The sequence below is a fragment of the Patiria miniata genome, unplaced genomic scaffold (genome assembly GCF_015706575.1).
Source record: "Patiria miniata isolate m_02_andy unplaced genomic scaffold, ASM1570657v1 HiC_scaffold_22, whole genome shotgun sequence".
Lineage (NCBI taxonomy): Eukaryota > Metazoa > Echinodermata > Asteroidea > Valvatida > Asterinidae > Patiria > Patiria miniata.
This window is the reverse complement of record NW_024037061.1, coordinates 12665278-12692676: the sequence shown is the minus strand read 5'-3', so window position 1 is coordinate 12692676 and position 27399 is coordinate 12665278. Positions and strand designations below refer to the sequence as shown.

At 40.1% G+C, this 27399-nt stretch overlaps 1 protein-coding gene across 2 annotated transcripts; it reads left to right on the top strand.

Annotated features, from left to right (window-relative positions):
- The first annotated feature begins 938 nt into the window (after nucleotides 1-938).
- LOC119730626 (P2X purinoceptor 4-like) lies at nucleotides 939-22639 on the top strand. 2 transcript variants are annotated; one of them, XM_038203614.1, is made up of 12 exons: nucleotides 939-1207; nucleotides 4053-4243; nucleotides 5807-5984; nucleotides 7807-7878; nucleotides 9044-9125; nucleotides 10170-10275; nucleotides 11403-11489; nucleotides 12779-12920; nucleotides 14658-14788; nucleotides 16362-16521; nucleotides 18029-18142; nucleotides 21614-22639. In XM_038203614.1, exons 2-12 carry the CDS (start codon nucleotides 4089-4091, stop codon nucleotides 21623-21625), a joined length of 1239 nt encoding a protein of 412 aa, XP_038059542.1. In that variant the 5' UTR covers nucleotides 939-1207; nucleotides 4053-4088; the 3' UTR covers nucleotides 21626-22639. The 2 variants fall into 2 exon arrangements, with proteins under 2 accessions (XP_038059542.1, XP_038059541.1); XM_038203613.1 differs by having other exon boundaries at nucleotides 4050-4243.
- The last annotated feature ends 4760 nt before the right edge of the window (nucleotides 22640-27399 follow it).

Genomic DNA, 27399 nt, shown 5'->3' with positions numbered 1-27399 from the left:
TTTCTCGTTAAAAAAAAAGTGGCCTTTAGGCCCAAAAAAAAAAAGTCTCCGGTTTCTGGTATGCGCGCGCGTCGCCGTAGCCATGCGCGTCGGCAAAATGAAAAAGTTTTTTTTTCAATGAAAGATGATGTCTCAAAACCGCCAAACTCACTGGTTTGACTGGAATTCTGCTGCTGAGCAATTTCAACATGTTTTTAGATGGGGCTATGATCGAGAATAAGCTTTATGTGGCCTCTCTGGACTCCCATATATTTGCACTAAGTTTAGTCGGGCACCATTTGCAGTCATCAGCCGACATTTGAAGCAAATTTGAAGCAAAAAAGTCGGTTAAAAAAAAAAAAAGCCGCGTCGCCGCACCACTTTTTGGACAAGCTCCATACCAGAAACCGGAGACTTTTTTTTTTTGGCCTTAAATAGTTCTTCACAACTCCCAAAGTTAACTCAACTCAATATATTTTAAAACGTTTGTATGTTGGATGTTTAACATAATTTTCTTAACATTGTTAATTAATGTACACATTCTGAAATAGGCAGATATGAACAAAATGGAAAAAGAATTGGTCAAGAAATGTAAAAAATGAAACTTCAATATTTTAATTCAGAGAAATTGTCTTTCAGTCCAATCCGTTTTAATGTAACTGATGCTCTCATTATACATTGAATTGTTATAAGAAATATTAAATTTGTATAATTTCCACAAAATTTGAATAATGTTTCCAAAATGCATTTCTTTACCTGTGTTATCAAGCATTTACATGTACAGCCAAAAGTGCACAATGTATACTCTTGGACTGTCACTGTTGTTGGAAACATGAAAGTAAATATTGCCTTTGAAAGGAAATATTGCCTTATTAACGGCTTGCGAGGGAGATACACAATGTTTTTATTTATTTTTCGAAACTTTAAGACAAAATGGTGTATTGGGAGGGGGGGGGGGCGAGATGGCCCACGTGTTCCAGGGTTACATAACGCAACTAGTGCTTGTATAAAAGGTGATTGATGAGCAGATCCCTTGAAAAATATTGAGGGCGCTAAAACAGAAACACCTGCTGTGTGTGCAACACGATCTTGGTACTCTGTACGTGACATGCATATCCCGCATGTGTGTACGAAACTTAACTCGTGATTCTGAGTACACTGGCGTTTGCAGCTAAACAACGATCAAAGTCTCGGACAACACTTTACTTGACGGCAAATTTTATAACAGGTATGTCACTTACGGGGTCTTGATTTATTGCTGTGCTGGTTGCTTGCTCAGGCGCGGTTAAAACTTAAACAATTAGCTTTAATAGTTTAAGTTTCAAATTAACACCCGGAACTTGATCAACAGTCGCAGTTCGGCCGCCGCCCAGCATTGCTAACTTTATCATTTTAACTTTAAATATTGAGTGTGTACTGTACTGCTGCCTGTTATTACGAAAGCCTAGTGCCATGAAGTATACATTTTCAAACAGTGAAGTACATTTTTCTAAATTCGTTTTTTTAAGAGATATATTTTTTCAAGTTTGTTTTTACGAGATACATTGTGTAGGCCTAGCTGGAGTTACCCAGCCCTGAGTTTTATCATTGGGTTGTCATTTAGGGCTGGAGCTAGTTTTTCACGTAACCGAGCAGCGTAGGCAGGTCCCAAAAAAACTTGCCTGGAATAACCATTACACAGGTCCTTGAAGTAAAAAACGATCCACGATGAAGATTCAGCCTACAATTGCAGCAGTGAAAGAAGGAGGAATAACCGCTAACCTGACAACCTTGCAGGCATGGCCAGGACCGCAATTGGTTTGTGCACAAAAAAAATTGTGTACAATGAATGGCGGTCGGTTACCAGGCTGTCAACTAGTCGTTTTCGCCGGCTGCGCTGGCTGTTGGCGCATGACGTCACGCGGAAGCGTAACACCCGATGCCTGTTTCGCAATTTTTTTTGGGACCTGCCTACGCTGCTCGGTTACGTGAAAAACTAGCTCCAGCCCTAAATGACAACCCAATGATAAAACTCAGGGCTGGGTAACTCCAGCTAGTGTAGGCCCCTATATTTCAAATTTCCACTTTAACTAAGTAAGAGTGGTTAAGGCCACACAAAAAAAGTCTCCGATTTCTGGTATGGAGCTTGCCCAAAAAGTGGTGCAGCGACGTGGCTTTTTTTTTTTTTAACCTGATTTTTTTTGCTTCAAATGTCGGCTGATGACTGCAAATGGTGCCCGACTAAACTTAGTGCAAATATATTGGAGTCCAGAGAGGCCACATAAAGCTTATTCTCGATCATAACCCAATCTAAAAACACGTTAAAATTGTGCAGCAGCAGGATTCCAGTCAAACCAGTGAGTTTGGCGGTTTTGAGACATCATCTTTCATTGAAAAAAAACTTTTTCATTTTGCTGATGCGCATGGCTACGGCGACGCGCACGCATACCAGAAACTGGAGACTTTTTTTTTTTGGCCTAAGGTACTTGGAACTTACAGAGAAGCCACGAAAGTGCTTACCTTGTGTGCATACATTGTATGGTGTACTATTAGGACACTACATTGTCGCTGTAAGAGTCATTAAGTGTCGCGAAGTTAGGAGTCATTTCGTGTAAATACTTCACAATAAGTATCCGTGCATGTTGGGCGCAATTGGTCGAACTTCGCGATCGGTCGATCCTGTTGCGCAATGGGTCAATTCTGTAGGATATCTCGTTTAGGCCCCCCCAAAAAGTCTCCGGTTTCTGGTATGCGCGCGCGTCGCTGTAGCCATGCGCGTCGGCAAAATGAAAAAGTTTTTTTTTCAATACAAGATGATGTTTCAAAACTGCCAAACTCACTGGTTTGACTGGAATTCTGCTGCTGCACAATTTTAACGTGTTTTTAGATGGGGTTATGATCGAGAATAAGATTTATGTGGCCTCTCTGGACTCCCATATATTTGCACTAAGTTTAGTCGGGCGCCATTTGCAGTCATCAGCCGACATTTGAAGCCAAAACAAAACAAAAAAACAGGTAAAAAAAAAAAAAAAAAGCCGCGTCGCCGCACCACTTTTTGGGCAAGCTCCATACCAGAAACCGGAGACTTTTTTTTTTGGCCTTACTTACCTTTTTTAAAAAAAATTTCCTTCAGAGTTGTAAATTAGAAAGAAAAGACCAATGATCGACGCGTTTGACCGATGGCGAACATCCATCAAACATGTCAAACGTGCCACACATCCACGGTTCAAAAATTGTTTTTTTTATTGAACTTTGTAGGATAAAAGGACTTTGGGAGAGCTCTTGTGAAATCCATAGCAGGGCTCAATTTCATAGAGCTGCTTAAGCACAAAATTTGCTTAAGCACGAAAAAACATTGCTTAGTAAAATTGGGTTACCGGCCAAAACTCCATGCGATGTACATTGCTTGTGACTGGTATTTAGCGGTTGTTTACTTAGCATAACAATCGCATGGAGTTTTGGCTGGTAACCTGATTTTATTAAGCAAGACGTTTTTGTGCTTAAGCAAATTTTGTGCTTAAGCAGCTCTATGAAATTGGCCCCTGGTCTGTTGCCTAGGTCATGTAGGTAACGCACCATTATGCATTTTGGCCGTTCTAGGCCAATTTTGGCCACTTGTCAGAGCACTAAGAATGACTTTCTTTAGACTATGGTTAGGTTCAACATTTGTCATTTCATATTGGTTTGAAAATCTTGGTCAACTGTAGGGCTACACTTTGAACAGTGGGCCTAGCACTAAAAAAAAATGGTGATTCTCATGAAAAAGGTGTATTTTTGGGGTTTGTTTGTATAAAAAAAGGTGTTCCTGAATCTAACACATTGTCACAAACAAAAACAACGATGTGTATCACTTTTAGACCATAGGATGAATAGAAGCCGGCGTAGTTCTGTCCCGTCCCCCCCCCAAAAAAATTCAAATTCAAGATCTTGTCTGCTACTTGCATAACGAAAAAAAAAATTGAAATAAATAATTTGCAAGTTCACATTTTAGAAACTACACCGACTGCTTTTGTACTAGTTAGTAAAATGGAGCCAAGAATTACAAATGGAATGCTAAAGTTCCTAAGTTTATTCTCAAATTGCCTTACAAGGAGAAGACTTATTGAATCTGCCAGAACTCCGTGCTGACAATGTCAAGCCAAGAAGAAAGCGGGCCCGGCGTAGGTACGCTGCTCATCAACTGGGCCCTGGAATACGACACGCAGAAGATTGTCCACATCAAGAATAAGACCATCGGGCTACTGAACAGGCTGATTCAGTTGGCCATCATCGGCTACATCATCGGGTGAGTGAAAAGAACTGGAAAGAAAAAACTTGATCTTAATCTTGAAAATCGCTCCTATAACGAATTGAAGATAATGCGCCTATCAATTGTTCCCCCCCCCCCCCCCCCCAGCTGCCCCACCAAAGACGTGGGAATTGTCACTTTTGAAGTGACAAAATCCTCACCCCTCATCAGGCAAAATTTAAGTGACAATCCCCGACACATACGTGGGGCGCACTAGTGTATTTCCATGTAGTATGCCAATGGTAACAATGTAATTTGAGTGACCAAAATGGCGAGAGTTAATAAGTGAATAAATGTGTGCTTGGGAGGTGTTAAACACTATGTTTAAGACCAGTTTGAGTCTGGATGCTGATAATTACCCAAGCCGAGGGCGAGGGTAATTATCAGCATTTATAAATACCTTATTATCGGTCAAAAAATCAAAAGTTTTTGGTTCGAAAGTCAAAACCTCAAATGGAAGGAAAACCAAAGGTAACCCCCCAAAAACGAACTTCTTCATGCAGCACTTCTCAGATCTAGGATGTAAAAGCCCAATTTAGGCCGAATAAAAAAAAAAACATGTTTGATAAGAAATGAGGAAGAGGGGCTTTTATTTTTTATTTTTTATTTTTTTCAAGATGGTTGCCATTTTAAAATTTCCCGCAACCGTTGGTGTTTCCACTGTTCAAAGACACTTTTAAAATGAAAGACGAGTTGGACAAGAAAACTGAACATATTTACAGTGTCATTTAGAGTTGTATTGGTCACATATTTCGCAAGTATTTATTTTCCGATGAACTGGTGGACTTTTTCGGTGTTTAACTGCATTTTTCAAAAATGACATACTCAAAATATCCAGGCGGCCTCCAAAAAGGAAGCGGGCGGGGACGAGAAACATGTTGTTTTTTTACTTCACCTAATAAGCTTTCTTTTAATAAAAGAATCATTCAAATCAATCATGTACTTTTCAAGTTATTTTTAACACAAACACAGTTTTACTATTTTGTCCGCGGCATCACATTTAAGGTAGGTGGTATTTCAGTATGAAAGTGAAACCATGTGGCATCATGAAAAACGATCTCAGAATAATCACATAAGTCTCTGGGATAGCCAAGTAGAAGGCAGGGCAAGACTATAAACTCTTGACATTATAAAGCATGTTGCTTTAACATTGGAAGCAGAAGGTGTTTAGCTAAAGGTTTTGATAAGTGCCAGTTATCATGGTTATGAGAGTGTTCCGATGTTTTTTTTTATGTGAATTGTTTTCGTTTTGCTGAAATAGGCCTATCACTTACTGTTACTGTGATCTGTGGACAAAATTTTAAATTTGTATTTGTGTTTGAAAGTCCATAACTGGAAAAGAAAATGAGCGATATGAAGGATTCTTTTACTAAAACATTTAAGCTTATATTAATAGGCTTTCACATTCTAGATCTGAAAAGTGCTACATGAAGAACTTTTTTTTTTTAAAAATAGGGGGCGCCATTTGGGTTTCTTTTTTTCTTGAATCGTCCTGTAAGGTTTGATTTCCTTAAAACAAATTTATGACATGAAGAACTTTTTGTCCAATATCTCTCTTAGATATGCTATTATATACAAGAAAGGTTACCAGTCTACAGATGATGTCATCAGCTCCGTGACTACCAAAGTGAAAGGCGTGATCTACACAAACATTACTGACTGGCCAGATCTCCTAATCACGGACACAACGCCATACAACAGGATCTGGGATGTCTCTGACTATGTCATTCCTCCACAGGTATTGGGGCCAGATTTAAAAAAGAAAGAAATGATATAGCTACAATGTATTTAAATCCACATTTTTAAACATTTGTTTGAGTTCCACTGTTCCTTCTGAGTTCCTTCTATTTCAATTTTGAAGCTGGATATTCAAAACAAACTGTAAAAAAAAAAATAAGCCTTCCTTTTTTGTGTGCAACACAGGCTAAAGAAAATAACTGGAACATTCCCCAATTTGCTCCATGGTCTCTGATTGTAACTGCATTCACTTGCTAGTGGTTATCTTGGGATATGAATAGCCTGCCCATTCGACTTATCAGAGAGCTCCCATCCATTTGTTTCAACATTAAAGCTGTGGAGTGTTTTTGTGAAGGCCCAGTGGTCGTTGAATCCTGCAAACTATACCAAGTCATTGGGAGGGCAATTTATGCGGCACCTCACTGCTCACTCGTCACTTTTTGTTGGCATGACTGTGAGCTGGATGGGAACTTCCAGTGAAATCAGATAACCGTTATTCGGTTTGAAAATAAGTAGAATAATCCGATTTTGAAATTTCTGATTTCTCCCACCACAACTAAAGATGCATCACACGTGATCGATTTTTCTCTTAATAAATTTTCAACTTTTTTTTTTACTCCAACCCAACTGCAACCGTCTGAAAAAAACCTTTTATGTTGCTTACAAAATGATTGGCCTTGTGAGCAGACTGGTTGCCGGTCCGATCACTATCGATACTGATGGGCGATATGAATGATTCTTGTGCTAAAATAAAGTTTATTATTTGGGCTTTCACATCCTAGATCTTGAATGCGCAACATGTCGAACCTCTTTACAAAATAGGTAGCACCACTTGGGTTTTCCTTTTTTAAACTCACCCCGTGCTATTCAGTACAGGGTTTTGCCCGTCACCGATGTACATGTATTTTATGAAGACAGTACATACTCAGTGTTGTCCCTAGTGATTGTGAGAAAATATTTGGAAACTACTCAGTTGGGAATCTTCGCTCGTACCCCCCGCCCTGCAAACTGGGCGCTGGTAAGGGCTCATGAGCTTCACAGAATCTTGTGAAGGAAGTACAGATTGACCTTCGCATGCAGCTAGCGCGTGCTACGCATGTTGGGCACCGGAAGCTAGTTTGTGTGACGCATTCTACGTCACAGGTCACGCAAATCTATCCAATGAGAGCTCCAATAACGTCAGCCCTTACCAGCGTCCTGTTTGCAGGGCGGGGGTACGAGCGAATTGGGAATTAAACCCACTATTTCCTGTTTACTAGTGCAGACATCTTAGGCCAAAAAAAATTAGTTCTGCTTCCGATTACATGGCATTTGAAAACAGGGTAGGTAGGTAGGGAAACTTTTTTGGTGCAAAATTTGTTAATCATATGGCCATGGAGGCGTCTGCGTGTAATCAAGGGTAAAAGGTCAAATTGATGGTTTTGGGTGGTTTTTTTTTTTTATTTTTCCAATAATTTTTTTTTTGGGTAGGTAGGGAAAGCGGAAGCAGAACTTTTTTTTGTCGGCTGGCTGGTTCATATCTGATAGGGCCTATACCTTAGCAGGGGGTACCGCAACCAAACTTATTCATAAGATGGAATTTGCATTGGGATATGATGAATTCAATATGGGGTTTTGCCCTTCACCGACGTATTTTATAAATGTTGTATATACTCGGTATTGTGTCAAGTGATTGTGAGAAAAAAAATCATGTTCTACTCGGGTGGGACTCGAACCCACAACCGCCTGCTTACTAGTGCAGATGTCTTACCACTCGACCACTGAGCTAGCCAGGGTCGGCTGGCTGGTTCAAATCTGATATATACTCTTGATTTTCCATGCAGGAATCCGACGCCTTTTTTGTCATGACCAACATGATCATTACCCCCGACCAACAGAGAGGGCAGTGTCCTGAGGTAAGAGGAATGCAGTCTGGATATAATTCAACCTTCTGTAGGTTTTGGGGGACGGGGTTCAACACCCCTTCATAGTTCAAACAAACACACATGCTGAAAAATGTAAAAAATGTTGCTTTGACCTTCCTATGCAAACATACTGTGCCAAATTGTCCTTTCAGTCAAAATCAATCAGGTGACTAATTTTCAACAGTTAAGTGCTCCCAGCCCACATAAAGCAGGATTGACTGGCTGTGACTGTATTATGTAACTTGATACAGCTATGCTTTGACTGTACATGATTGATAAGACAGCTGTGCCTACCAGTTGCCTGCTTTTGTCTGTTGACTGAATTTGACTGGTCGTAGTGCTTGCCTTAAATGTAATCTGACTGTTGGTGATTATAACACCTCACCCACAGATTCTGTGTCTTGATCGGCCGAGAGCGAGTCACATGTTACTTTCTAATTTTGCTATCTTTCTGTGCACGGCCAAAAGTACTATGCGCATTGCAACCAAAGTACTATACCATTAGCAACCAAAGTACTATTTCCACAGCGCGGTATTTGTGTGCAAATGCATGCTGGTTTGCGCGTTGTGCGTAGCGCTTATTATTCCAAAGAGAGCGCGCCGCAGACTTGGGTTCAAACATTTCGTGAAGGGTTAGTTTTTAAGAGAGAAATACATTTTCCACCAATTTTGTATTGAAATTGAAGTTTATTTCAACTGTGTTCAGATTTAAATAATGTAAAATATTAAAATCAAGCAGAATCTGCTGGTGAAGTGTTATAAAACAAATATTGAATGCTTTATCTCGTGGTGAAGTAAAACTAGCCTCCCTCGGTGATCCATGGACCATTCTATTTTCCCTCGGCTTCGCCTCGGGAAAATAGAATGGTCCATGGATCACCTCGGGAGGCTAGTTTCGCCGAGGGAAAATAGAATGGTCCATGGATCACCGAGGGAGGCTAGTTTTACTACACCACTCGAAGCATTCAATATTTGTAAACTAGCCTGTGTAAAAGGCATGGCAGAGGAAGTGGATGGAATTTTTGGCTGTCTGCGACTGTTCAAACAGTAAAAGGGTTAAAGCATTGCTTTTTTAGCGGGTTTATAACCGACACCAAGGAGTTTGAAGTCTAAGAATAATTAAAGCCTTTCATGGTTTTTCTCTTTACACTTTTAGGATCCCAAAATTGCCAATGTTGCCTGTGATCCAAAAGTGCCGTCAGATTGTAAAAAGGGCGAACGAGTCATCAATGGAAATGGTAACGTACATCCTAGCATTTTGGGGGACAGCATTTAAAGGAAATTTCTATTTTGATCAAAGTGATACAGGATGAGTCAAAAAAGCGGAACCCAAACCCCAGAAATTATATTTCATATTTTAAAAAAAAAGTAGCTGATGAAATCAGCTTTCCAGTCATTATTATGTTTGGTGCTACATATTTTTTAAAATATGAAATATAATTTTGGGGGTTTTGGGTTCCGCTTTTTTGACTCAACCTGTACAAAAAACTCACCTTTTTTCTGAGGTCATGATTTTATTAATCAGTGTAGAAGTTAAAAAGTGTCCGTTTGAAAATACTGATCAGGTGTATCAGACTGATCAAATTGACATCAATATCAAAAAAAAAATCTTTGTCATTGTGGCATGCTGCAGAAAGTTGGACACTTCGTTCAAATCCCATCCCGAAATAGATTCCGTTTGTGAATTGCTATTTGACTAGCCAAACAAAAGTTATTCATGATTGAATGAGACATCGACCCCCCCCCAAAAAAAAAAAAAATTGGCCCAGGTTTAGTTTCTAATTATTGGCTGCCAGACGATAATTCAGGTCTCTTTGTTTTTTGGTATTTTTTTGTCCCACAATTTGACCTTGGTGATATGTACATGTATGTGGCCTATTTTTTGAGTAGTATAATAGGGGTGTAAGTGGTGCCACCAACATCAAAATATTCCCCCCCCCCAAAAAAAAAAAATAATCAAAATAATTTACGGAACAGAAGCCAGTGGACCTGTTTGTGCCAAAAACAAAACCTTTTTTTTTAAAGTGTCGCAGACATTCAAATAAAAAGGGGAAAAAGATTTTTGTTTTGGTCGAAATATAACATACAAGTTGAACATTTATTGATAGATTTGACTTTAATAAGATTAGTACATTTTGAGGGCAACTGTAAGTATTTCATCTCTAATGGCAGAAATCTGATGGAGGTGTTTAATTTTATTGCCTTTGTTCATTTGAACTGCGTTTTGTTTTCTAAACTTGAGCATATTTTCAAGACAGTTGCCACCATTTATTTTCTTGTAGGTGTTCGGACTGGTAAATGCGTGCCTTACCATTTTCCTAATGGAACTACAACTGACACATGTGAAATTGATGCTTGGTGCCCAGTGGAGTATGACATGAACCCAACGTAAGTCCTGTTTTCCTGTTTTAATTTTAACCATTATGATTTCGAGTCATATTACAACATTGATTTGTACTAGGCAGTTACCCCCTGGATGTAGCGATTGATTATCATGAGAAGTTGTTCCCCTTCTGTAAACCTTTTGCGCCCAAAATCGGTGCTGTTTTTGTCATGCTGTATATACCCCAGCTTACTCGCGCCTGGCTCCTCACGTGATGACAGACATGCGCAGTGGAGCTAACTAAACGAACGGTTTCGGGTAAAGTTTCGTGCAAGAAGAGCTGGATCGAAAGTTGAACTTTGACATAACACACCTGCATCTGAATCAACTGTCTAGGTCTAGGTCCACGCCCATTGAAAATATGCGGGGACGCGCTCACAATAGACCCATAGCCGTAGCTCTGGAATCCCGTTTCGGACACGGCCTGAGGCGCCCGCCGGACGTCACGTTGGCAGCCATGTTTATTGCATGGCCTTATGGGATACTTACCCAAGTAACCGGCTCGGCGAGTCGGTTACTTGGGCCAGGCTCGAGTAAGCGCGAGAAGTCACGTGAGAGGTAAATCGAAGTTTATCGAACGCTGTCGCGCTTGCACGAGTAAGCGTAGGGGAAGTAATCAAACGCACTCACAGGTCTACCCATATGAACAGCGACCTCTATAGTCATATTGGCGTGTAGCTTGGGAGTTCCCGTTTCAGATGCAATCGCAGCGTGTGTATGTGTACGCGTACATGTACGTGTTCTACATAACCCCCGAGGACCGACACACAAAGGGAGAACAACAGATCCTTTCAGTCCTCGGGCATTGAGTCTTTTGTTGAAAACGGTTCTCTATCATACAGTTATGTGCTTAGTTTATGGGAGAGTGTTATATTACAGGGACAAAGGGAAACACAAAGCATTGTCCTCGAGAGTATAGTAAAACACAACTGGCTGAATGTGAATGTATACAGGGACACACGCTGTACGTACATACACTCGTAAGAGAAAGAACCCCCTGGGAGGGGCCCCCAGGGTCGGAATCGCTTAACGAATGATGAAATTATCTAAATTGGACCAAGCCTCACCCACCCATCCAATTTTCACCTCCACTTTGGCATTTGTTTCCATCCCTCTAAACACGACTTAACAGGAATGTTACAGCAGTCTTGAATGAATCTGAGCGGTTCACCGTGCTGATCAAGAACACTGCTACCTACTCCAAGTTTCACTTCTCCAAGTAGGTGAAAATTCTCAGTTATCGCAGCAGATTTTTAGAAATATGAGCTTGGACAGTTTTACGACAAACACCTGTTTTGCATTTCATTTTATATATTCCATTATTATGTTGTTTGCAAAAATAATACGAATGAAGTTTAACATTTTGGAAAAATTGAGCATTTCAGTTAATTTTCTGCTTTAGAAAGTAATGGTGCAGATGCAATGTTAGCAATAAATGTGACAAACAATCACACCAAAAAAGTGAACAAGACCTGAGAAATTGACAAATTGGGAGACGGTCAACGTAGAGTCCAGGAGCTCAGTATTAAAGAAGATTACTGGATTGTGTTCTAAAGGCTGAAGGTTTTAGGAGACTTTTGTTTTTTCGCCATTGGGGCGATTCACAATGCAGTGCGCCACCAAGAGTTTGCCACGGAGAGTCCATTTTTTAAGTTTACGGTCGACAAGACATGGCCCATTTGAATGAGTATCAGTAGACAACTTGAGCTAATTTGTCATACATTGGGGCATGGCATTCTGCCGCCTTACAAAAATCACCATATGGATAAAAAGAAAAGAAAGGGGTAAACAGAATACTCAATTCATACGCTTACGAAACAGTTGACGGGAAAAACGAACAATTTCAAATGTCCCGCGCTGCGAATTTGTCGACCATCTCCCACAATGCACTGGGAAAAATGAACTCTCCGTGGCAAACTCTTGGGGGCGCACTGCATTGTGAATCGCCCGAATTGGTGCGAAAAAAATACACAAAGTAGGAGTGTGCATTTACGAGAAGTATGGGAACTGGGTACCCGATTGAAAAAAAGGGTATCCGGATACCCTTTAAAGAAACCCAATCCCAAAATTCAAATCTCAAAAGTTGCCATTGAGATTGTTCATAAAGGTCCGCACGATAACACTACCATATCGATGCGTCAATACAGCAAGATGCAAGCGTGTACAGTGAGCTTGATAGCTTGACGGTGTGTAAATTGCAACTTTCGCGAGCGTCACAAATGTGAAATTTGTTTTGTGTTCCCATGTAGCTTGGCTTTCATTTTGAAAACTCCTCACAAATGACATTCAAACATTGCTTTTTCATTGTCTGAGAAGTTACTAAGTAATTTGTATAGTTGGTTCCAGGTACCTGATCCCATAATCTGGAACCAGTTCCTGACATCAACAGTTGGGTACTCGGGTACCCGGTTCTGATGAACAGCCCTATACATAAAGTTCACACTGTAAAAATATCTGTGATTCCAACTTTACTGGTAATTTTCGTTTGTATTTGTGTTTTCTTTTCAGGCGTAATATATTGGAGAGTTCCAACACCAGTTACCTTAAAGGCTGCATGTACAACAACCATTTGGATCGATTCTGTCCGATCTTCAAACTCGGCGACATCATCGATGCGACCGGCGAAGACTACAATGCCTTAGCTTACAGCGTGAGTTCAGCCGTCCCTTTTATCGCATTCTAGAAAATTGATTATGAAACTGAATTGACAACATATTTTCTGTGTGTAGTTTGTGAGTTACATGTACATTAGGGTGCCATTGTACATTGTACATGTACATTAGGGTGCCATTATGCGATGTTGGAAAACTACAGTGTACATGTCATGCATGTAAGCTAACTTTGTTGAAGGAATTGAAAGAATGGACCCCCCCCCCCCACAAAAAAAAAAACATCCAACATATTTTGAAATGAGAATGACAATCTTATTCCAGACTTCATTTTCTATTTTATTTTAAAGTTCCTAATTTTAGATTTTATTCATATACATAAATATTTTTTGAAAGTGAAATAAAAATCTTCAACTTCAGAATACTTTCTCTAATATGTTCATTTACATCTATGCACTTTGTACATATGTGAACAAAATAATACCCTACCTACCGACCCATTCTTTTCTGGCAATGCTACCAGTGAGTTAATCCCACCTGAAATGGTATTGTTTTGAAAAAAATATATTAAAGTGTGCCGGGCCAATACTAAAAAAAAAATTAAAAATTGACAGTACAGTGGAATTTCAATAAGTCAAACCTCAGGGGAATTGGCTCACATTTTGAGTTAAGCAGAGTTTCAAGTTATCCAATGGATTTTATATTCAACAAAAATTGACGGGAATAAGTTTTTACTTTGAGTTAGAAGGGTTTTTGAGTGAACAGGTTGTGACTTATCAAGATTTCACTGTATTTAATAGTCCCGGGCACTGGGACCTAGACGTCACATACACTAACCAACTAAAAATGAGACTCTTAATAATGAAAGGTTTGCGGAAACACCATATGCGAATAATTTCTCAACTAAGAGAATGGTTCTGAAAAGAACCAGAGGTTCAGAACCATTGGTACCTCTGGTTCTTTTCAGAACCATTCTCTTAGTTGAGAAATTATTCGCACATGGTGTTTCCGCAAACCTTTCATTATTTAGTATCTCCACCATGCAAAGCCTCAAATCTTACTTGAGACTCTTGTCCCTGTTTTAGGGATTTTTCACAGGGGGCTGTATTTCGAAATAAGACACTGCAACTTTTGAATTGGGGCCTGAGCAACAGAATCCACATTCAAGACCAAAAATTGTGCTAGGTTTTATCTGTTTCAAATGTATGTAGCATTCACTAATAAGCTGAAACGTCAATAGGGTTGTTGTTACGAACCCTATATAAGATTTTGAGCAATTTGCCTTAAAAAAAAAAAAAAAAATTCCTGAAGAAACCAATGATCCTGTGTACCATTAAAGAGGTTGTGGAATGCTCGAAGACATTTCCGTCATTTTTCCGTAAATGTTGTCGTTGGGCGCAGCAAATAAAACATAGTAAATCGTGACGTTATAAACAGGACTCCTGATGCAGCGTAGTATAAACGAGTCCTGTTTATCACGTCACGATTTACTTTGTTTTGTTTGCTGCCCCCAACGACGAATTTTACACAAATTGCACATTCGGGTCGAAACAGGACCTGAAAAACAGCTCTCAAAAGTACCTTTTGTACTCATTTCATGACAGACACAATAGTCATTTTTATTTCATCACACCTTAGGCTACATATACCCGAAAAATGACGGAAATGTCTTCGAGCATTCCACAACCTCTTTAATGTTGAATTTTGCTTATCACTAAATCCTTATTCTCACGGCTTTTCTTTGGATCCAATTCTGTCGTTCTGTGTTGCGGCATCAGGGTGGTGTCATTGCCATCTCTATCAACTGGGATTGTAATCTGGACTACAACTGGGATGACTGCACGCCCGTTTACACTTTCGCAAGGCTGGACAACAAAAACGCAAAGTTGGCAAAGGGGTACAACTTCAGGTAGGGGTACCAAAGATTTTATAAGGAGTGCAGTAGCATAGTAGAGAGTGTAGAATGACAGGATTTTTTTAAAGGCCAGCAAAGTAGAGATAAAAGGAACAGTTAAATCATAGTCTACTGCGGTGTTGCAGTTGAATCCAACACAAGTTCTCACAAGTCAATCCCAAGTTAGGGATCAGATATATATCCAACTGTCGGGTAACTGGCGGGTAACTGGCGGGTAACCGGCAGGTAACCGGCGGGTAACCGGTGGGTAACCGGTGGGTAACTGGTGGGTAACCAGCGGGTAACCGGTTCATTAACATTCCATGGCTCATTAACAATCCAGTCAGCTCCAGAGTGCCAGCATAGGAACCACCCTCTGCTGCAGGCCACCATATAATGAATTACATTACCCAAAAGCCTTTGAAGTTCCGTTTGCCATGTTTTACTGTCAGGCAGAGCCAACTAAATAAACATCTGATGTAGGCTGAGGTGTGTGGTGACCCGTAGATAAAGAGCTCATTTTAGATCAGGGGAATAAACCGTTGGGAACCGGTGGTTACCCGGCTACCCGCAGGTTTGGAGATATCCAATCCCTCATCCAGTGTCAAGTCAATTCACAAGCTGTTATAAACAGTAAGCAGTACATTCCCTTGTCACTGTTTATCGTGATCTGATACACCGTGCCCTCTGGAGACATGCACACAATAGGGAACAAAAGATTGTATACGTCTCCACAGGGCAATTTCTATAGATTAATATGTCTCCACAAGGTTTTCACGAATATGGAGTTTACTAAAAAACAAGGAATGTCCATGGTGGGTTGATCTGTCACAAATGAAAGAGTTTTACTTTTAGAAAAGGGATATTAAGTCCGAATTTCAGCCAAGGAAATTAATCCTTGTTAAAATAAGAGCATTTTGAAACTACACTTTCAAACTCGAAAACTTTACTACACGAGAACATAGAAATGTCTCCACAAGGATACAAATTTCAGTCTGAGTGTGTTACTGGAGACTGGACTTGTGAATGGACTTGTGATTTACTTCTGAAGGACTTGTGATGGACTGGGCTTAAACTGGTCCACAGTTTTGATATTAAACAATCCTTTTGAGAGGCCCTGCCTGAGAATACGCTGCATAATATGCAGAAGGACAGCAGGCACATCACTGTCATCAATATCGATGGCAGTGTTATTCAAATCAGTTTTCGGCATAAGTTGTTGTTTTTTTGCACAAGGTTCGTGGCCAGTTTGCATTGTGCACGAAATGAGAAGTTGATATATACATGTATGTATGTACATGTATATGTGACCTGCCATATCATAATGAGGAATAACCCCCACTGTTGACCCTTCAAGTTAAGTGCATTATGTTAAAATGTTTGGTTACTCCAAAATAAGAAGAAAAAAAAACGATATTCATTTTGACACAATTTTTTTAGAGTATTCAACTTTGGGCGTTGATTACTCAAAACATGGTTTTGTACTCAAAACATGGTTTTGGGGGACATTCCTCATTTTGCCGCAGTAGGTCACATATTAATATTCAGCAGAACTTAGTTCCGATTTCCTGACATGTTTCCTCTGCAGGTTCTCCAACTTTTACCAAGATGCAAATGGCACAGACACGCGGACACTGTTCAAAGCCTACGGGATCATGTTCAAGGTGATAGTGACCGGAACGGCTGGCAAGTTTGACTTCGTGCCGCTGATGCTGAATATTGGATCGGGCTTGGCTCTCCTGACCATAGTAAGTTACTAGGGGAGTGGCGGGGTAGGGTAGGGGATGGGCTGGGGTGCTTAGTGAAGGGTAGGGGTAGGGATAGGCTGGAGTTGGGTAGGGGTGATGAGGAGGGGGGGGGGGGATAGGTCGGGATGGCATAGAGAAGGGGTAGTGATGGAGTAAGGGTAGGATTGGGTATAGGAGGATGGGGTGGGAAAGGGTAGCTTAGGGTAAGTCTTGGGCAAAGGATGAGCAAGGTAAAGAGGAGATGGGGTGGGGTAGAGTAGGGCAAGGGTGAAAAAGGTACGGAAAGAGTGGGGCGGGATTGGGAAAGGGTTACGGAATAGTTTGAACGGTAGGGATGGGATGGGAAGGGGTTAAGGGAATGGTGGAAAAGGGTATATAGGGATTGGTGAGGAAAGGGAAAATGATGGGGATGGAGTAGGAGAGGGTTAAGGTATGGTAGAGGTGAAGTGGGTAGCTTAGGAGTAAGGGACGGTACGTAAAGGGTAGGGAATGGAAAGGGAACAGGATTGGGACGGAGTAGGAGAGGGTTAAGGTGTGGTAGAGGTTGGATGGATAGCTTGGGAGTAAGGGAAGGTAGGTAAAGGGTAGGGCATGGTAAGGCAAGAGAAAAGGATGGGGATGGAGTAGGAGAGGGTGAAGGTATGGTACAGGTTGGATGGATAGCTTAGGAGTAAGGAAAAGTAGGTAAAAGGTAGGGAATGGTAAGGAAAGGAAAAAGGACTGGGATGGAGTAGGAGAGGGTAAGGTATGGTAGAGGTTGGATGGATAGCTTAGGAGTAGGGGAAGGTAGGTAAAGGGTAGGGCATGGTAAGGAAAGGGAACAGGATGGGGCTGGAGTAGCTAGGAGAGGGTGAAGGTGTGGTAGAGGTTGGATGGATAGCTTAGGAGTAAGGAAAAGTAGGTAAAAGGTAGGGAATGGTAAGGAAAGGAAAAAGGATGGGGTTGGAGTAGGAGAGGGTTAAGGTATGGTACAGGTTGGATGGATAGCTTAGTAAGGGAAAGTTGTGTTGGGAGTTAGGGACTGGGCATAGGCAAGCGAGGAATATACATAAATAATGGTCATGTAGGGGATTTGGAAGTGGAAGCTGTGGTTTGAAGTAACCACCTTCTTTGCTTCATTTACCCTTCATGAAATATATTCGTCTGCATACTGGTAAATAATCAGTGAATACGCTAACACTAAATGTATTAAATTTCACAAGTTCCTGAAGGAAATGCTTTCAAATAGAAACTGCCTAACATTCAAAAGTATATCAAACCAGAAGCAGTTAGTGTAGAGATACTGTTTTTTTCTCCTTAATTTTTTTCTCATTTATTTTGGTTCCATCAAGTGCCAAGACTTATGTGAAACACAAAGAGGAATACATGTAAATCAATATATAAAATGAAATGCTTGTAGGAATCGTTTCAAATGTAAGAACGTTTAGTGCTTCTCGCAGTAAGTAAAATAACATCTAGTGCAACTTAATATGAACCAAATTTGGACCTCCTTTCTTTCTCTGCACAGGCCACATCTGCCTGCGACATCATTGTGTGTTACGTCATGAAGGGGCATGCTTACTACAAAAAGAAGAAATATCTCAATGTGCAATCTGGAGCTGATAACGACCCTGATTACGAGGTAAGTGCTTTGTTTTAATTTGTAATTTTTTTTATTCACCTTGTAGTTCTCTCCAAATTTTTGAATGGGGGGGGGAGGAGGAAGGGTTTTTACCCCCAATATTTTGTAAAGACTGCCCTTTTTAAACAAGCGCCCTTTTTTTTTTACCAGCGACCTTGAACGATTGCCCCTCTTTAATACTTTGAGTGACCGTGGACAATTGTGTCAGCCTGAAAAACGCCACCCATTGTCCGAAAGTCTCCATGAACGTCCAATTTGAACAGCGCCCATTGAAAAATGGTACCTGCCTGCGTAATTTCTTTTCCTAGGAGGGTTAGGGGCAATGTCATGAATAATTCAGTTTTTCCTTTGAATCATTGCAAGACTTAGGTTCTCGTTCTATTTTCCCCTTAATTTAAAATTATCTCAGTGATAAATTTGGAGAAGAAAAATAGCTGATGAAAATGAGCAGCGACGACGTGGATTCGAACCAGGGATCTTTGTATTCATAGCTCATCTCGCTATCCACTAGGCTACTGTGTGGTAGCTCGACGACAACCGTTCTTTAAAATGCTTTAATGTATTGTAACTATAGTTGAGTAACTAACAACAATGCTGTTGATGTCATTGTCCGTTCTCATGGATACACATGAATTATTCATGACATTGCCCCTAACCCTCCTAGGAATAAAAATTACGCTACCTGCCTCCCCCGACCCCCTACTTTTGGATTTTACGGAGGCCAAGTGTCCGGAGAAAAACTGTCTACATTTCAGCACGGATTTGCAAGTGCCCTTTCCACAAACTTTTGTAACCCCCCTCAAATAATCACCTTGCTATGCCTATGATCCCTGTGCATTAAATGGCACTTCAGAACTATCCATGAGAGTTCCAGTCAAGGGCGGCAATCGCTTCTCAAAAGAGTTGGGGGGGACCTTTATCAGAACTATTAAATGCAAGCGAGAACCCCTAACGACATGGGGTCAGGAAATATTTTGGATACTAGAAAAATTCTGGATTCTAGATGCTCTGTTGTGCAATCTGAGGCAACGTCTGACCACTTTAACAAATTTTCTATGAGCAAAAGGTAAATATTTAAATATCATTTTTGAGTTTGTTCTCATGGAATCAGCAATTCTGAGCTATAGAATCAAATTAAGGCTACAATTTTTATTCAGGGATTAGAAGTGGGGGCAACAAACAATATGATATCCCTCACTTTAAAAAGGGGGGGGGGGGACAAGTCTCACACTCACGTGCATTCTGCACGCTTTCCTAAAGATGGGGCATGTGCGCATTTTGCTAACCGTATTGGTTGAAGGAGCCCGAAGTGCGTGCATACTACCTGAGTACGACTCTTGTCAGCCTGGTGCCACCGCAGCAAATGGCTGTCGCCAAATTAGTCTATAGACTGCTGTCCACTCATATGATTCAAGGTATTGGAAATTAAAGACAGTAACACACAAACTTGTATATCCGCCTCGTGTAGAAGTACCCCCTCACTGGTTGAAAAGAGAGGGCGCCATCTTGCTTTGCGACCGTACTGGTATCGCTATTCACACACTGCGTGCAGTGCGTGCGTGAACCAGCAAAGTGCATGTCCCTACAAAGAAGGCACCATTGCTAGGCAAATTGCACCCCCTCTCTTGGTCACGCACGGAGCCCATAGAAGGTGGCTTCAGGCACCTAATTACCCCCTTCCCCCTTTTCAACTGTCAAATTCTTCAACAGGTCCGCTCAGTTTTACAGGATACTGGAAACGAGGGCTCAAAGAATCATGGTTTTTGTAATTGTTTCCTGTTTTTGTAGGGTGAAACACAGGGCTTGTTGACAGAAATACATGGAGCAACTTAGAAACTATTACATGATTAAGAGGCCCAAATTGTAAGCATCCCAAATTGATATATGCCTCATCAAATGGAACTGCCATGCTTTTTAGAAACATATACATTTTCCATTCTACTGGATATATATTTCTAAACTCTTTCGTCTGTTGTAATTTTAAACTACAAACCACCACTGCTGCTGAAAACCATTGGTCGCATCGAAAGAATTCTTATTTGCAACTGGTCTCTATATTTCTAAACGCGTCTTTCTGAGTGTCCTAAAAAAATGCCATGCATATCTTGATCATTTTTAGCAAAGGTGTCATGTAGGGTATCATGTATGTGGAACTAACTCTTCAGCACATTCTCTTTTGCATTATTCCTTTCGTGAAATGATTTGTTTGCTTTTCCCATTCGTAACTCAAGCCTCAACTGTGATGAGAATGGAGTTGAAGGCAGAAAAAAAATCAAATTTTACTCATTGGGATTTTGGCGGGGGCCAATGGAGGAGGGGGGGGGGTGCTTAGGAGGCGCTAGTTGAGTTACAGCTGGGAGTCGGGGGTGGGTGGAGGTTGCAGTCCCCCTCCCACCCCCACCTCTTTCGCGTCTGCCATAGTGTTCATAAATTGTGCACATGAAACTTAAGCTTGCTTGTCCATTTTACATGAGCTTCCTTGTAGAGTATACACTTCTCTATGTCAGAAGTTTTATTTTTTTAGTAACAGTTTTTGTAATCTTTTGTTTCTTTTGTTGTACATGTGTCATCCGGCTATTTTCAAATACATGTAGAAAAAAAAAAAAACCATGCAGATCAACATTGTTCACTGAATCGCTAAGTTTCCACAAAACCATCACAACTTATGCAGAGTCAAGTCACAAGCTTTTCAAGTGAACTGTGACAACGACAGTCCATTGTCATTATTTGTCCCCATCACTTGTGACTTGACTGGGGATTGACTAGTGATTTGACTTGTGAATTGACTGGTGATTTTAGTGGTGATTGACTTGTTATTTGACTAATGATTTGGCTTGTGATTTGACTTGTGGTTTGACTTGTGATTTAACTTGTGATTGACTGGTGATTTGACTTGTGATTTAACTTGTGATTTGACTGGTGATTTGACTTGTGATTTGACTTGTGATTTGACTGGTGATTTGACTGGTGATTCGACTTGTGAATGACTTGTGATTTGACTTGTAATTTGACTTGTGAGATGACTTTTGATTTGACTTTTGATTTGACTGGTGATTTGACCTGTGATTTAACTTGTGATTTGACTTGTGATTTGACTTGTGAATTGACGTGTGATTTGACTGGTGATTGACTTAATTGTGATTTGATTGGTGATTGACTTAATTGTGATTTGACTGGTGATTGACTTAATTGTGATTTGACTGGTGATTTGACTTATTTGTGATTTGACGTGTGAATTGATGGGTGATTTGACTTGTGATTTGACTTGTGATTCACCACAACTCTGCTGATACCATAGTTTGCAACTTTGCTTTATCTGGATTCTGGAGACACTTTTTTCAGCTATACGTCAAGAGATACATGTATAGTGACCCATTGGATCATGGATTTTCATGGAACATGGCTTACAGAAGTTGCCATTTCTCATCTGGACCCCCTCAAATTTCAAGTTTTAAATTTTTGTCTTTTCAGAATTTTTCGTGAGTCGGTGTGCAAAGTATCACAAGCATCTTAGGAGACCCATCAGATGAAAAGGAAGTGCCTTTATATAGACAGACCATTTTTTTATCACAGAATTGAAAAAACACAATCATGATACTTGAAATTGTGAGATGATGCTCTGAAATTAAGTAAATGTTGCAGTAATCAGGATGATTTTGTCTGAAATATTTTGTAACTATGTAGAAGTTTCCATTCCAAATTGGTTTATGCAACAATAATTTTTCAATCATTTCTTTGTATTGTATGAAGTTGCAGGTTAGATTTTGATGTGAGCCTTTTTATGCAGCTTTTATAAACACCAAAATAAACTCTTGACAACTTTTCACTGTATATTTCTCTATGAATTTGATTTTTTTTTGTATGTCAAATGGTAAAATTTAATGTTCAGATTGTCTTTGTTATCTTAATATCATGGACTTTTGCATGTATTATGTAAAGAGCAATAAGAAATGAAAAGTACTATTTTCTTCTGGTACTTTCTGTTTTTGTTTGTTTGTATTTTTGATGATTGGTTCATTATTATGATGGAGGAATATATTTTTGAATGCCAGCGTATAGATCTATAATCCATAATTTTGAGTAGTGTCACTGATATTGCAGTTTGTTGCGAATTCAGTGAGTATAAAAAACACATTTTTATGGCAACCCATTTTGTGAAATTGATAATGTATATTTTACAAATCCTACTAGATGTTATATTTTCGATTATCGTGATGCAGATCTGTGTATTGCTGCATTACCTTTTGTATGACTTCTTTCCCAACGGCACTTTGTGGGGATGAGTTACTTACGATGTGCCTTGAAGGGTTGTGTTAAAATGGTGCATTTTTGTAATTATAACAATGCTCCTTGCATCCCATCCAACAAAAAAATGCACCTGTTAAGCTTTTGCTTTTTTTATCGTGTAGCTGTAGAGATAAGGCATAGGTACTTAAAGGCATATAGAATCATTTGCTTTTATGCATTTTGTTCGTCTCCATTAAAGGGAATGTACAACATTTGCTTTTGCTGCAATTTTCAGAAATACATTGATATGGAGGATCAGTATGTTATAGCAAATATTGTTAAAACTGGCTTGTTTCACGTTTTGGGTTCGTAGATGCTGGAAAGTAGAAAAACCAAGAAAACCAATCTTATTCTTGTAGTCTGGTTCCCTGACGCCACTTAAGATGAACCGGAGCAATTTATAGACTTTGGGGAATTGTAGGATCATGAGGATCAGTCTAGCAGGCTTGTAGTCTTCACAGGTGTGTAATCAATTGCAAAGAAAAACGCAGACAAACTAAATATGAAAAATTATGAGCACTTTTTGAAAAAAGCCAGTGTTTTCTATCGCTGGTCGGCCGACCAGCGTTGGAAAAATACACTTTTTCTTGAAAATGTCAGCACACCAGGAGCCGTAACTTTAAAGGATGCTTTAGGCTGTCATTCCCTAACAACCCAGTGAGATATTTCGTGATAATTTGATCATTTCGTTTTGTGATGGTTGCAAATGTTGTATCCTCCCTTTAATACAAACACTCCAAACCCAATGAAGAATGTTCAAAACCTAACCCACAGCAGTTTCAGCTCAGTGGAGATTACACTTTTCGAGAAAACATTGAAAAACCATGCACAACCTTTAGATCACACAAAACTGTTTTGACAATAGCACTCTTTGTTTCCAAAAATCAGTCAATTGACTAATCGTTTAAAATCACCTACATTTCTTGTACATGTAAATGACATCAAGCCAGACGGAATCATTTCAGTGGGTGCTTATGAATAGTTCTAGTAGTTCCATAAATTCAAGGGGGAAAACCTTTGGGTTCCAGTATTTGTTAAGATTTTAAATACCATAATGAAATGCAGATGCATGCTGTAATATTTGCAAAGTAACCGTGGTGCCGAGCTAAGAAAAGCTGATTGATCAAGAAAAGCTGATTGATCAAGAAAAAGTGATTGATGAATTCTGTATTTTGGCTGTAATTGGCTGGCCTCTCAAAAGCGAAAGTTGTCCTTCAAATTTGTTTTTTTTCTGACTCGCCCGACTAATTTAACAGTTAAATTCCTTCAATTAGTCCGTCTACTTGTGTAGTACGCAAAAAGGGAGGGCTTTCAGAAATCATGTAGAAATGATTGTGTTCTCGTGCCAGCAGTTGTTTAGATTTATACTGTTTAATGTAAAACAGAACATCATATAATGAACCGTGCTGAACTTTATAAAAAAAAAAAAGATTTATAAATTCTGTAAAGTGTCTACCAACTCAAACGACGGTAAATTCCTCAGTTAATTGTACACTCTAAAAGATCCCGGGTCTGTTTGACCGAGAATCTGAATCTATATTTGCTCTTCTTTGTCCGGGTCAAACACGACACTTTTCCGGGTCAAAAATGAAATTTATATTGGTCATTTTGACCTAAAAAAGTGACATTTTTGACCCAGAAAAGAATTGAGCAAATGTAGATTCAGATTCTGGGTCAATCTGACCCAGGAGTTCTACCTGCACAGTAAAACTATGCTGCTTTCTTAATTTAAACAGAGTTAATGATTTAGGTGAAACTTTGGTTTGCAGATTTTCATCACATTAATTGAAGGAGGAATAAAACTCCAAGATATTTTTAAATAAAGGAGTCGACGCATTCTCGGGGTTTTAATTGGAGATCGGTTTGATTTTCGAACAAATGAATTTCTCCCGTGATCATTTTATTCCCAATTGCCAATGCGATGTTAAAGAGATCTTGTGATTTTTACGAGACGAGAATGTAGGGTACGAGTGTGTCAATTCCCAAGGTTCAAAGTAGATCCTGGGAACGAGGCTGGGTTAACTATGATTTAAGACGATTTTTCCTTCCGAAGATAATCACCTAGGGTTGCAGACCAGTAAATAAACCACCATAGACCCCAGTGGTAAATCTCCCACTTCCGAAATTCAGGAAAAGTACTCGCAACTCTCCTAGGAAAAAAAAAAAGTGGTCCTGATGCCCTTCGCCCCTTTGAAAAAATGACGCCTACGCTAAGTTGCAAAACAGAGCAAATTTAGGGCCTAATTCCATCCGAATTTCACAGAAATACGAGTTTGCAGTGCTGTCTACGGCTTCCACCCTTCTTTTTACAAACCGACCCATATGCTCTAAATAATAGCAAAAACAATATTAAGTGCATGCAAATCGTTATTTGGCGCGGCCGGCGAAGGCAATTTCGGGCTTATTTGCTGGCCTGCATCCCTATAGTAAAAGTAGTCCCGATAAAAACCCATCTCCATTTTGAAAAAAAAAACCAGAGCGACGTTTGTGTTCAATTTCATACCAAATTACTCAGAAATACAAGTTGAAACACTTCAGTGATACAAATCCTGTACAAATTGTCTATTAGTATTAATCCCTATCAGTGGCCAAAAAAGGGCATTTGTGAAAATTAAATGCGGCTTTATTTTCTTGTACATGTGACAGTCATGTTGGATTCCCAGCATGCACAACCTCGTCCCCAGGGTGTCGAGCAGTACGCGCCCATCACTACTTGCTCTCTCACCCTGGTATTGGATCATTTGCATGTGCAAGATTTTTGAACACGTATGCAAATGAGGAATAGTCTGGTGCCTGCATGTGCGTTACATTGGCGCTTGTTTTTGTATGCGGTGTATGGGGTAAAAACACTGAGTCAATCGTCGCCACGCGAGCATGGCCTGAGCATGGAGCTATAAAAGGATGGACACAGTCGTAATTTGTTCCCTGTCATGTAGCTTTATACCGAAATGAACGGGACCATATTCTTTTCCTCCACTTTCACACCGACGGAAGGTGCCCCTTTTTGGTGTTGCCCCCCCCCCCCCCCCCACCGGGTTTAAAAAGCGTTCCGCCGCCCCTGCCGAAGATTTCTGAACTCGAGCAGAACATTCTGTTGTCCCGTTTTAGGCTAAGTCATTTGTGAATAGTTTTACAGTCAAAGTGGAAAATTTATACTTGGCACTGTCATTGTCCAAATTAGTGAAAACTGGAAAATGAGGCGAAACGGAAAAAGTCACAAAAATATTGCACACACTGGGACGAACACAGTAAGCATTGTTGGGGCCTCTACGGACCATACTGAGGGGTCGAAGCTGCAACTCGGACAACTAGATAAGACAATATCAAAAGAGGGCGCTCTCCTCTGCGTTATGCAGAAACTAAATTTGTTAGAAACTAAATCTGTTAGATATAATTTTTTTTGTTATTACCAGGTGACTTGTAAGTTTCAATTACTTAACCGGGAAAATCCAAAAAACTTAGATAAGAACATTTCTGGGAATCCAATCTAAGGAAGTTCAAATTTGGAAAGTCGATCCTTAGAAATATATTGAGGGCGCTCAAACGCCACGCCGGCTATGACATTTTTGAAAGGAAATAATATTGGTGCATGAACTCGTGATAATGATTTTCGTTTCATCAAAGAAGCAGACTTGTGTGACTCGTGACTCGTACCCGTTGTTTGGTGACTCGAATACAAGTCTGCAAAGAACCGGAACAAGACGGCAGACAGCTAAATTTTGCAAACAATTTTCATTGTTAAGCCTTAAACAGGTATGTATATTATTGGATTTAGTACTCTGCATGATTGATGGGGACGTGGTTAAAATAAGTTCCAACGCCTGGACAATTGTACAGTCGCAGTTGCAGCTCATGACCGAGTGTGGCCGCCGGCGCAGCTCAGTCAGTGCTTGCGGAAATACTGTGGGGTAATGAATAAGGTGAGGTTGGGGGCGGAGCCTGGTAGGCCTGAAGTGAAAGAAAAGGAGATTGAACTGTCTTGTAAAGTAGTTGTAGTGAAGTAGTACTACTAGTAGACTGACTGAAAAGATTAAAAAGCACAAAAATGCTTGCAGGGGTTGGGGCGGAGGGTAGCGCCAATATATGCATGACCACGCACTGGAGTAAACTAGGCCATATCGAAATGAGATCAAAAAATTGTGAAAATGATGGCTTTTATTTTCTGGGAATCATTCGGCCTGAAACTCGGCATGCAGGTTCACTTACCCAAGCATCCCACGTTTTCACCAAAATAAGGACTTCCCCGTGGTTCCTTCTTGTGAAATATGTCTTTTAATTTATGCATTGACCTACATTCGGGTGGCGAATAAACGAGACAAATTTCACCATAAGAGACCAGGAGAAAGTCCTAATTTTGGTAGAACAAAATGGGATGCTTGGGTAAGTGAAACCCGCATGTCGAGTATCAAGACTAATGATCATCAAAAGAAAATACCATTATTTTCCCATCTTTCCGAGCTCATGTAAAACGTCACCGTTTTAACTGCAAAAAATACTACTTTGCAACAATTTTGTGCAGTAAGGGAACCTTCACATGATTCTATGAAAGCTGAATTTTTACGTGAACCCAGTAATTAGAATTAATATGGTAGTTAATTAATGAAAATTAATTAGTAAAGATATGTGTCTCTAAGTGAAAACGAAAAATAAAGTTTCCAACATTTTGGCCCTTTCTATTCAACGTGCGCGCGTGTGTACGCGCGCGCAGCTGAGAATGTAACAAAGATAATGTGGCCTCTTCGTGAAAACGAAAATCTCAGTTGACCTTTTGTTCGTACCCCCCGCCCTGCAAACAGGACGCTGGGATACTCTGATGAATTCACGCTCTGATTGGTTGGATTTTGCGTGACCAGTGACCTGCGCGTCATTAAGGTCATGACTCTGCAAGGTTTGAAACGGCCGTTAAGACTGATTCATTACTCTTTTATTCCAGTTTTACAGAGATGTGTTTTTTTTTCGTTGAAAAGCAT